The 12,586-nt window shown below is 47.4% G+C and overlaps 1 protein-coding gene across 4 annotated transcripts in view; it reads right to left on the bottom strand.

Moving 5' to 3' along the window:
* The window catches only part of CAMKK2 (calcium/calmodulin dependent protein kinase kinase 2), a gene marked incomplete at its 5' end in the record, with an annotated part of 38,103 nt that overhangs the window by 20,047 nt on the left and 5,470 nt on the right, over positions 1–12,586 (bottom strand). For all 4 annotated transcript variants that reach the window (XM_079718210.1, XM_079718212.1, XM_079718211.1 and 1 more), the window contains 6 exons: positions 943–1,031; positions 1,160–1,181; positions 7,082–7,118; positions 8,784–8,917; positions 11,683–11,734; positions 12,445–12,498. In XM_079718210.1, the coding sequence (XP_079574336.1) occupies positions 943–1,031; positions 1,160–1,181; positions 7,082–7,118; positions 8,784–8,917; positions 11,683–11,734; positions 12,445–12,498 (388 nt within the window). The remainder of the gene's footprint in view (positions 1–942; positions 1,032–1,159; positions 1,182–7,081; positions 7,119–8,783; positions 8,918–11,682; positions 11,735–12,444; positions 12,499–12,586) is intronic.

The raw sequence follows: 12,586 nt of genomic DNA, 5'->3' as shown, positions 1-12,586 counted from the left end.
CTCTCAAACCTGCTGAATACCCACAGCTCTGAAAGATAAGGGGAGGATCTCTAAGGAAGTTGTCCCATCCTCCAAAGTGAGGAGTGAAACACTGACTGCCGACAGCAATTGGTAACTGCCTGCTGCAGTCTAAGTCATGGGTGCATGGAGAGTTTTTGTTGAGCTTGGCTCCCAGCTAGAAGCCTCAAGACTCGTGGCGAACATCTTTTCATTTACTAATGCCACCACTCAACCTGAACACCAAACCAACAATGACTGGAGCGGGTCAATTTGAAGTGTGAAGCACAACAGGACTGAGGACTTGGCTAACTGTTCCTGCCTGGATGTCAGCTCACGGGAGAGGACAGTCCTATGGTTTGGAAGACCCAACTGCATTTCTGGGGTGATGATGATGAAGATGATGATGAATGCCCAGTCTGAGGCCTTGCCCTGTGTTAAGTGCTTCCCATTCACCCCATTTCAATCTCACAACAATCCTATGTAATAGGCAAAGGGTATGAGTCAACATGTTTAACAACCGGAAGCAGAAAGGACACCCTGCCAGTAAGAACTACTGATGTCCTGGCTGACTGCAGACCTGGCAAGAGATATTTTATTCCCATTTTACAGATGAGGAGCTAAGGTTCCAGGAGATTAACAGGATCCCAGGGTTGTTGGGAATAAGGGAAGACGCAAGGCACTTAACAGTGCCTGGGACGCATAGAAAGTGCTGGATGAACAGTCACTGACACTACTGCTCTTAATTTTTCTGTGTGGCAGGAAGAAGGGTTTCTGCTCGCAGGGGGCATGGCCCCAGCAGGTCTCTCTGCAGCTCAGACAGTTCTTTTTCCCACACACCTCCCTGTGCTCCGGGAGGGAAATAAGAAACCCTCCACCTTCCATCCACTACCTGGGAATGCTAAGCACCCCCTGGGTGAGAGTCCTCCCACAGGCCCCACTTACAGTACTCGATGCCTTTGATTAGATCCTGGAAATAGAAACGGGCCTGGTCTTCAGAGAGCGGTTTGAGGGTGGGCACTTCCATCACAGGCCTGAAAAGTCGATACATGCATGAAAAGCAAACCAGACACGCTGGCCTTTGCCCTCTCTCACCACCTCACTCAGCTCTGCAGCTCAAGAAGCTTCAAGCATCACACCTGCTGGGAATGGGGACACTCACCCTTGGTTGACCAGTTCAAACACTGTAGGATAGAGAAGGGGGTGAATGGTTACACTGGGAATTTAGAAATCCATCTTCCTCCCCCTCCTCCCCAACTCCCAACCACCCCTAGAAACACCAAGAAGCACTGAAACTAACATTGGGGCTGGGGCGAGGAACAGTCCACTGAACCAAAACCATGGAAGGTTCTGCTTTTCTAAGTTCCCATGAGGAGGCTAGGGGTCAGAGATTTCTGGTATCCCTGGGACCCCAGCCTGGCTGTACTTCTAGTCCTCAAACAGCTGAGGACCCTCTACCAGAGAAAACAAAGCAGGAAGACCCGAAACAGGTGGGGGCGGCTCCTGGACTCCTTTCATCTTCCTCTCATACCGGGGGGGTGGGGGCGACTCCCAGGGATCTAACTGATGCTAAACTATGTCCTCTCACTCACACCCAGGTCCTGGGCTACCTTATGTCACAGAAGAGGTCTAAGGAGACACAACCCAAACATCCATTTACTTAGGCACAAAGAAGTAGCCCTAGGGGACTTCTCAACCCTAGCAAAGTTTCAATTCAAGAAACAGCAAGAACAGGTTTCGATGACCCCTCTCACATTTTCCAAGCTGCCAGGCTACATCAAGAATTGTTGGGTAGGACTTCCCTGGTGGCACAGCGGTTAAGAATCCGCCTGCCAATGCAGGGGACACGGGTTCGATCCCTGGTCCGGGAAGATCTCATATGCCACGGAGCAACTAAGCCCGTGTGCCACAACTACTGAGCCCACATGTTGCAACTACTGATGTCCGCGTGCCTAGAGCTCATGCTCTGCAACAAGAGAAGCCACCACAATGAGAAGCCCGCGCACGACAACAAAGACCCAATGTAGCCATAAATAAATAAATAAATAAAAAGGAGAACATTGTTCCAACTCTTCAGCACTCTGTGGTCAGCTGGCCCTCAAACCCTTTCCTGTGACTCTCAATCTAAACCAAGACTGGGAGCTAGAGGTGGGGGATGGAGATCTCCCCACCACCTCAAAGGCCAACTCATCCTATTCCTCCTAAACGGGCCCTTCTTGACTCACAGTCATGTGCGACATACAAATGCCTCATTCCCTGCCAGCTTCCTCCCAGCCCTGTGTATGTGGGGACCGCCCCCCCAACCATCAAGTATTACATAAATCATATTCAGGGAATGCACAGTTTTTTTGTTGTTGGGGGTGGGTGGGTTATTTTTTGCATTTCTAAAAGTTGAGGTGAAATTTTCAGAACATTAAACTATTTTAAAATGCATGATTCAGGGCTTCCCTGGTGGCGCAGTGGTTGAGAGTCCTCCTGCCGATGCAGGGGACATGGGTTCATGCCCCGGTCCGGGAAGATCCCACATGCCACAGAGCAGCTGGGCCCGTGAGCCATGGCCGCTGAGCCTGCATGTCTAGAGCCTGTGCTCCGCAACGGGAGAGGCCACAACAGTGAGAGGCCCGCGTACCACAAAAAAAAAAAAAAAAAAGCATGATTCAGTGGCATTTAGTATTCCACTGCCTCCAATGAAAGCATCACCTCTATCTACTTCCAGAACATTTTCAGCCCCTAAAAAGAAACTCTGTGCCTCCCCCTAGCCCCCTGGCAACCACTAATCCGCTTTCTGTTTCCATAGATTTGCCTATTCTGTACATTTCATATACGTGGACTCATACAATATGCAACCTTTGGTAACTGGCTTTTTCACTTAGCTTGTTTTCAAGGTTCATCCATGTTGTAGCATGTATCAGTACTTTGTTCCTTTTATGGCTGTATAATATTCCATGGTGTGGATATGCCACATTTTGTTTATCCATTCATCAACTGATGGACATTTAGGTTATTTCCACATTTTGGCTATTATGAATAATGCTGCTATGAACTTTCATGTTAAGTATTTGTGTGGCTATCTGTTTTCAATTCTTTGGGGTATATATTTAGGAGTGGAATTGCTGGGTCACATGGTGTAGTTATTTTAATTTTGTTCTGCTTGTACAAATATAACTGGGAATATGAAGCTGTACCTTAGGAAATGAAAAAAACAGCACAGTGGATTTCAAAATCCAGTGGAGAATGACTTTGGAATTGTCTGTTTTCTAGAAACATCTACCCACACTGGAGCTTCTTATGGAAGAAGGGTTGTTTCAAAGGTTGTCCAAGGGCTGAGGTGGCCAAGGGGAAAGAGCCGGCTCCTCAGACAAAAAGAGGGCTTAAAGATTCTGACCTGAAAAGGAACTTCACTCCCCCAGGGCCCCACCCTGTTTTCACGTTCATCAACCAGTGTTGGCCAAACCCGTAGTTAGGGGAAATCTGTTGTGGCTTCAGGCTGTGGTTAGAAGCAAAAGTAATGGCGCTGAAGGTAAGGCTTCCACCAACAGGAGCGCTGGTCCCCTCAGCTCTCTCTTTCCCACCTTGGTTATGCAAACTTAACTTTCAAGAGCTGCTTCATGAATTTCTGTGCTTCCTCCCAAGCACTATAGCTCGGTTGGCATGAGGGAAGCTGGCCTGTTGAAACAGGTCTATTTTCAGGCACTTACAGTTTAACCGCTCCTGGAGCCGAGCAGTGGTGGCAAGTTTTTAACCCCAAGAAATACCAGTCGTATTCTCTACCCTTTGAGGGTCAGGCCTGCAGGTGCAGAACCCTTGCTGATACCTGCAGTCTGGCTTCACAGACTGCCCTGTCTGTCCTCACCACACACAGCTGTGGCTGGAAACTAAAAAATAACAGTGTTGGGATTTTTTTCAAAACCGCTGGAATCACATACCAAAATCGCATGGCTCCTTCCCACACTGCCACCTCAAGAAGTGAGAAACTCTGTCCATGAAGCTGCCTGGTCCAAATGGCTTAGGAGACTCTTCTTTGAGGCTTGGGTCACGTTCTTTACACGCTCATTCAACTCCTCGGCTCAAAACCCTCAAGGGGCTCCCTTCTCGCTCAGAGTAAAAGGCAAAGTTTTACAATGGTGTGAAATGTCCTCTGCCATCTGGTTTCCACTGTCCTGCACAAATGTCACCTCAGTGAGGCATCTCGAGGAGCCATTCTGTTTCTCAATTCCCCAACCTGGAACTCCTGACTCCCGTGTCCCTGCTCAGGTTAGCTTTTTCCCATGATATTGTCACCTTGGAAGCCTATGCCTAATACTTAGGTCTGAGTGTGTCTGTCCATCCTCACCAGAGCAATGAAGTGCCCTGAGGGAGTGAGGGGGGCAGTTAAGTTTCGTTCCTTGAAGAGCCTAGAACAGGGCCTGACAAACTGTAATGTTCGTTGAAAGAACAACCCATCTCCTCAGAAACAGCCCAAAGCCATTCGGTGTCAGGTCTGGGGCCCCAAGCGAGCAAATTATGCTGGCGATGCCATTCTGGGCCAAAAATTATCTTTTACATTTTATGATTTCTTCTATATTTCCCCAAACTTCACTCGTTTGCCTACCATTTTTATAATCTGGCCCTATCTATATACCATGTAAACTACTGTTTATTTCATACTTTTCTTTCAGTTGACTTAGTGTTAAAACTTTTAGCCTTATCCCGGGTAATAATATCCAGGAAATCATGAGTTTAGTGTGCTGGTTATAGCTTTTCCTATGCAATGATAAATTAAATCAAAAAAATTTTTTTAATGTTGGTCCATATACCACCTAAAATCGTCTCATATATTTAAAGTGGTGTTGGTACCACATTTTGAGAAACTATGATTCTGTGATGTTCATATTTTTATTATATGAATGTTTCACAATTTTTTAAAGTTATCAGATCTGATGTTGTTTATGCGTACCTTCTAAAATGTTTCTAAAGGAAGGTTTTTAAAGTTCTAAAATTGGAATCTGGCTGCACACTAGATGCTCTTAAGGAACTGGCATTAACTTTTCCAGGTGCAATAACGGTAGGATTATTGTGATCATGAAGGAGATGCAGGCCAAAATGTTTAGGGGCTGAAGGGTCAAGATGTCTGCTACTTTTACTCTTGGGTGGTTCAGCAAAAAAAATACAGAGAGGGCTTCCCTGATGGCGTGGTTGAGAATCCGCCTGCCAATGCAGGGGACACGGGTTCGAGCCCTGGTCTGGGAAGATCCCACATGCCACAGAGCAACTAGGCCTGTGAGCCACAACTACTGAACCTGCGCGTCTGGAGCTTGTGCTCTGCAACAAGGGAGGCCGCGACAGTGAGAGGCCCGTGCACCGCAATGAAGAGTGGCCCCTGCTCGCTGCAACTAGAGAAAGCCCACGCACAGAAACGAAGACCCAACACAGCCAAAACTAAATAAACAAATAAAATTTAAAAAAAAAAACAACAGAGAAATGGATGGGTGGGTGGCTAGACTGATAAAGCAAATATGACAAAAATTACTAACTGTTGAATCTGGGCGGTAGGCATACAAGTACTCATTGTACTCTTCTTTCAACTTTAACATTTTTCATAATAAAAACCTGGGTTGCAGGGGGTGATGAAAAATAAAATGTCCTAAGCAACAAGAGCATCCTTGGAATTGAACCATGGCAACTACTGTAGGGGAAATTGAGCTCTAGTTCCAGACCAGACCCATTATTTATGATTAACCACTCCCTGTGCAACAAAGGATCACCCTGTGCTCATCCAGGATACAGACTGGGCTTGGCCCTGCCCATACCACTCATCTCCTTAACACCCCTCCCGGCTGTCATCTGTACCCACGCGAAATGCATACGCTAGTCTGAACGCCTACCCAAGCCAGACAACAGCGGGACACGTGACCTGCTGATCACGCCTTCCTGGGCCTGAGAGTCTGCTGTCCAGCTTTGAATTAGTCCTGCACTTCCTTCCCTCATCAGCGCTTATGCTGGGAACTGACTGAGAATTGCCCCATGTCCTCATCATTTTTTAAAACCGAGGTCTCTGAGGACATACCTGAGTCCTTCCCTTTCAGTGTGCAGGGCCCAGACCCTTCAATGGCCCCTCAAGCCTCCAAATGCCCCATCATGGCCTCCCAGGCCCTCCATCTTCATCCCCACCCCCTCTCCCTGGTTTTCTCTGCTGCAGCCACATTTTTCTCAAACACGCTAAGCTCTCACCAGCCTTGGGGCCTTTGTACCTGCTGTTTCCTCTGCCTGGAATGCTCTTCCTCAGATGCAACAGGGCTGTGTCCTTGATACTCAGGTGCTAAATGGTCACCTCTTTTCTGCCGTGGCCCCTCCATCTCTCTCTCACATCACCCTGTTTAATCTTCTTCAGAGTATCTATCTGAAGTTGATTATCTGCTTTATTTACAGTCATCCCTCGGGATCCATGGGGAATTGGTTCCAGGAACCCCCGTGGATACCAAAATCCATGGATGCTCAAGTTCCTTATTTAAAATGGCACAGTATTTGCATATAACCTATGCACATCCTCCCCTATACTTTAAATCATCTCTAGATTACTTATAATATCTAATACAATATCAATGCTATGTAAATAGTTGCCAGTGCATTTTTACTCTTTGCAAATTCAAGTTTTACTTTTTGGAACACTCTGAAATTTTTTCTTTTTAATATTTTCGATCCACATTTGGTTGAATCTGCAGATGCAGAACCTGTGGACACGGAGGGCCGACTGTAGTTGTTGACTATCTGTTGTCTTCCCTGACTAGAATACCAGCTTCATGAGAGCAAGGGCCTCATCTTTCATACTCATCACTGCATCCTTAGTGCCTACAACGGTGTCCAACACACAGTAGGAACTCAATAAATAGCTGCAAATGGATGAACAGGACACCCAGCTAAAGTCCCAGCAAGAACTCCTTTCCACCTCCTGCTTTGAACCAGGGGTGCAGCCTTCTGTGTGGGGCCCAGTTGGAGCAGGAAAGGGGGGCAGACGCCAGGGGCAGAGGATGCCTGGAGAGCACCCCTGGGCTTTGGCAGGAGCAGCTGCCTGAGCAAGGGTGGCAGGAAGCAAGGGCTCTCTTACCCATGTACAGATGGTCCTCATTGGGGTCGTCCAGGACCTGTTGGCATAGCCACATGGAACAGGCCGGAGATGAGGAGCAGGAGAGAGGAAGAGGGAGAAAAGGTATGAGCAGGGAGGAAGCATCGTCCACATGACTGCATTTGCCAGTGGGAGGGCTGCGCTTTCCACTGTTTTTCCTAGTTAAGATGAAGGGCACAGGAAAAAACCCAGAGTGTGTGATCCAAATGGCCATCTGGAAAATAAGCGCGTTCTAGCCCAATCCTCAAGGGTCCTAAATACCCAGAAAGGAGGTTACGAAAAGGAGGGGGCAGATTCCTCCCCTGGAAAATGTCTCAGCTTGAATAAGAATCCCACCTGTCTCCTAGGAGACGACGGACTGGTCATCAGGGTGAAAATTCAAATCCTGTCCCCATTCCCCCTGCCCTGGCAGGAAATGATGTCTCCCTGCCTGGAACTGCCACAGCACTTTCTTTCTCTCTTTTACGGCCTTCCTGCTTTCATTTTATCACTATTTCTATCTTCCTCTCTCCAAAGGGCAGGCACCATGTTGTATCCACCTTGGTTGCCTCCTTGGTGCCCTCTAACAGGACTAGGCACCTAGTAGGTGCTCAGGAAATGTCTGATGAATGAATGAACAGGCAAGCTGGCAAAGAGTCTTGTTGGATGGGGAGCCCACACACCACAGGGCACAAGGGAGAAGGGAGATCCTGCCAGGACCCAGACACATGCGCTAACCAAGTGCCCTTGGGCTTCCTCTAAGATGGCCGACTCAAGCATCAGTGAGTTGAAATTGTGAAACTCAGTGTGACAGGTGGAGATAGCCTGCAGCCACCATCTCTCTTCTTTTGGGAAGAAACAAAGAGACTCCTTGGCTAGACTGGTCCTCCCACCTCTTCCCATACCACACTCGCCTTCCCTAGTCATCTAAGAGTCACAGGACAAGAGCCCTGAGAAAGGGATGCATCCTAGGCAGAGGCCTGGGACAGCCAACCTGGAACTCTAAGCCCTGCCCTTCGAGGAAAAGTCAGACCCAGGCACTTGCCTACCTAGAGTTCTGTTATTTTTCTTTGAAAAAATCACTTACGTTAATGTGTAGGATTATTGTTGTTTTTAAATGAATTAAAAATTTGTTTAGTTTCTCAGTTTTAAATTCTAATGTGATAAATATTAATAAACATAATCCCCATAAGCAAAAGTTTTCTGCATTCTTCAATTATTTTTAAGAGCATAAAAGGGTCTTGAGACCACAAAGTGTGAGATCTAGAGCAGGGGTCGGCAAATTACAGCATACAGGCCAAATCTGGCCCTCCCCTGTTTCTGAAAGTAAAGTTTTATCGAAACACAGCCAGGCCCATTTGTTTACATGCAAATGGCTGCTTTTGTGCTACAACTACACATATGTATAGTAGAAGGAGAACCAGCTCCAAAAAGAGAAACAGGTGAAGGGCAAGCCTCAGTATCCCTCTGAGCCTCAATTCCTTCATCTATAAAATGGAAGTAGTAGTCCGAGCGAGGGATGAGGATTACACAAAATAACAGGGTGAAGGAGCCTGGAGAAATAACTACCACTCAGCCCTGCAACAGGCTGTTTGATGTGATGTGGCTCTCCCTGGAAACCAGTGGTATGGCATTTTGATAATAACAGAGACAGGGCTGGACCATCACCATTCCTCCCTCTCTCCTCCATGTCTCCCCACCTCACCTCCACCAGCTTCACCACGTTGGGGTGGTCCAGCTTCTTGAGGATGGCAATTTCCTGGTACACCTGCTCAATGGGGCCCCTGGGCTGGATGCAGCCCCTGGGGGCTGGCCGGGTCCCTCGGGGAGGGGGGCGACCTGGAGGAGACATGAACCATCCAGAGTCAGGGCAAAGAGACTTTCCTTTGCAGAGGGGGACTGTAGGCAGGACAAATGAAGTGGGGGGGGCTCTCAGAAGGGCTGGAATGGCTGATGCCATACAGGGGGCTTTATTTACTTATTTATTTATTTTGGCTGTGTTGGGTCTTCGATGCTGCACGTGGGCTTTCTCTAGTTGCAGCGAGCGGGAGCTACTCTTCTTCGCGGTGTACAGGCTTCTCGCTGCAGTGACTTCTCTTGTTGCGGAGCATGGGCTCTAGGCGCACAGGTTTCAGCAGTTGCAGCACGTGGGCTCAGTAGTTGCGGCACGCAGGTCCTAGAGCACATGGGCTTCAGTAGGTGTGGCGCACTGGCTCAGTAGTTGTGGCTCACAGGCTCTAGAGCGCAGGCTCAGTAGTTGTAGGATCTTCCCGGAGCAGAGATCGAACCTGTGTCCCCTGTACTGGCAGGCAGATTCTTAATCACTGCACCACCAGGGAAGTCCCCCACCAGGGGGCTTTAAACAGCCTTCTCTTCATCTGACTCCTCTGCTTCTGGAAACGCTGGAGACCCAGTCCCCTTGCCCAGCCTTCTGTTAATTCTCTCCTTCCTGTCCCATTCCCCAGGCCACAGTGAGAATCAAGAGTCCACTGAGGTACAAGGAAAAGAAGTCTGAGGTCTAGTTCAGCGATCTCAATATTCCCCTCTCTGGGGCTCGGTTTTCCCACTCCATAAGATGGACAAAAACATTATCCTTCACCTCCATAACTCATGGAAGTAGCAGAGATATAAAATAAAGTCCAGGATAGGAAAAGAAGTAAGAGCTGATGAGAGAAAAAACCAAGGACTTGCTTGGCCCTGCAGTGACTGATAGTCAAAAGGTCACAGTGATGGAAAGGTCCACAGTCAAAACACTTACACTGCAAGTTATATGTAAGTAAGGATCTAAGTGTGACTAACAGAACAGAATGTGGATGTGTCAGCCTTGGAAAAGTAAAAGCAGAGGTGCAGGTGTCAGAGTGGGATGTGAACAGAAGCAAGGCAAGTTCAAAGGAAAGATACTTGCTGCATCTGCTGTAACAAGGAAGAAAGTGACAAGGGCAGTAACAACAAAGGAGCTGAACATCGTGGTATCACCTCATTGCCTGGTTAGGGAAAGGGAGGAAAGGAGTGGTTTAAGTCATCCTCAGAGGAAGTCAGAAGTAAATGTCAAAAATTAATAAATCAAGAAATAATGGCACAAGGATATTATCTGGCTCAGAGTTCAGATAAGCAGGATAAACCAGGGTCCTGGTGATAGGACAGGGTTTTGCGATTTATGTTTCCTCTTATCTACTTTCTCTTTTCAGCTCAAGCCAACATTTTGCTCAGCACTGCTGGCAGGGAGCTTATGCTGGAGCAGCATATGCTCACCTACACCTGATCACATGCAGTAACTACCAGCTCCTAAAAGAGCTAAAAGTGGGGGCTGCCTATAGGGAGAAGGAGGAGTACAGCAAGAAACTGTTGATCTCCATTATACACTCTTCTGTTCTTTTGCATTTTTGTAGATATAATTGAAATACCTTATGGTATTTCAATTTTTTTCATTCATCATTTTAAAATATATAATTTAATGGTTTTTAGTACATTCACAAGGTTGTGAAACCATCACCACTAGGTCTTTTTTTTTTTTTTTTTTTGGCTGCATTGGGTCTTGCTGCACGCAGGCTTTCTCTCTAGTTGTGGCGAGCAGGGGCTACCCTTCGTTGCAGTGCACGGGCTTCTCACTGCAGTGGCTTCTCTTGTGGAGCACGGACTCTAGGTGCACAGGCTTCAGTAGTTGCAGCACGTAGGCTCAGCAGTTGTGGCACACAGGCTCTAGGGTGCACGGGCTTCAGTATTTGTGGCGAGTGGGCTCCATACTTGTGGCAAGCGGGCTCTAGAGCACAGGCTCCGTAGTTGTGGCGCACGGGCTTAGTTGCTCTGTGGTATGTGGGATCTTCCCGGGCAAGGGATCAAACCCATGTCCCCTGCGTTGGCAGGCAGATTCTTAACCACTGCAGCACCAGGGAAGTCCCTCACCACTAAGTCTTGAACATTTTCAACTCCCCCACAAAAAAACTCATACCTATTAGCAGTCAGTCCTCACTCCCTTTTAACCCTAGCCCCTGGAAATCACTAATCTGCTGTCTCTGTGGATTTACCTATTCCGGACATTTCATATAAGTGGAATCATACAATATGTGGCCTTTTTTGTCTGGCTTTTCATTTAGCATCATGTTTTCAAGGTCATCTGCGTTGCAGCACGTATCAGAATTTCATTTCTTTTTATGGCTGAATAATATTCCATTGACTAGACAGACCACCTTTTGTTTATTCATTCATCCGTTGACAGACATTTAGGATTGTTTCTACATTTTGGCTATTATGAATAGTGCTACTATAAGCCTTCATGTACGAGCTTGTGTGAACATGTATTTTCAATTCTCTTGGGTATATATGCCTAGGAGTAGAATTGCTGGGTCATATGGTCACAGCATGTTTAACTTTTTGAGGAACAGTCAAACTGTTTTCCTCTGAGGGATTCTTTTTACTTGATACCTATATTACTTCAATAAATATTTTTAAAAGAAAATGAATTTTAAAACGTCAGCAGGAGGCCCAATGTTGTCTTAGGGGAATCCACCCAGGACACCTCTGCAGGGGACACCATTCAGTGGGTCTTCTCTGTATTGCCCCAGCCCCTGCACCTAAGAACAAAGGCCCTGGCCCAACAAACTCACGTGGAAAGCCCGCCTGTCGGATCAGTTTCTTTTTGGACAGCACCTTCATTGCCTGTGGGAGGAAAGACCCCACGTCCTGGTTAAAATGGGGAGGAGGGTGGAGGGAGAGTTCCTTCCACTCCTAGGCCTGCCCAAGCTGTCAGTGTCCCAGCAGCCACAGGACAATGTAGTGAGCACCTTGTCACTGGAATGGATCAACTCCACAGGTTGTGTGGAAGCTGGAGTCCTGGGGTCCCTCCAGGCCGGAGGGTACTTCCAAGGTTCCAGGTCAGCTCTCCCAGCTGGGAGGCCACAAACCTTGGGATTCGCTACCACTGAATCAAGACACAAGTGAGCTGGAGTGATGGGCAAGGGACATTTTACACGTGGGGAAACTGAGTTTCAGCATTTATGTCACTTGTCCAAGGACACATAATTGGCACACGGGAGAGCAAGGATTTGAACCCACATTGGACTGATTTCAAAGTCTCAGCCACAGGACAGTTTGTCTCACTACCACCCAGTTCTTACTGCTACGGAGGATGTAGAAAGGGTAGCCCAGAGTAAGGATATGAGACGTTTGCTGAATTTATTCACTCAATCTTCCTGAGCCAATCACTTCACCTCCCCATTTCCCCACTTCCTTCCTAATGCACAGAATAAACATGACGTAAGAATAAAATGAGTCAACAGCTAAGAAAACCTTCCAGGAAGGCAAGTGCTAGAAAGGAGTCTTTTTCTTTGGACAAGGATGGGGGCAGGGAGGGGGATGTGGATACTTACATAGTAGGTATTGTCATTTTCATTGTAGGCCAGCTTGACCACGCCATAGGAGCCCTGGATAAAGGGAAATGCCTGTGACATACTATCCAGAAGTTATGATCTGTAAAATGAGGACCCTAATACAGAGCTTGCAAACTGGCAG

This window comes from Hyperoodon ampullatus, assembly GCF_949752795.1.
Source record: "Hyperoodon ampullatus genome assembly, chromosome: 13".
Taxonomy (NCBI): domain Eukaryota; kingdom Metazoa; phylum Chordata; class Mammalia; order Artiodactyla; family Ziphiidae; genus Hyperoodon; species Hyperoodon ampullatus.
The sequence above is the reverse complement of the archived record's forward strand: the minus strand, read 5'-3'. Positions and strand labels throughout refer to the sequence as shown.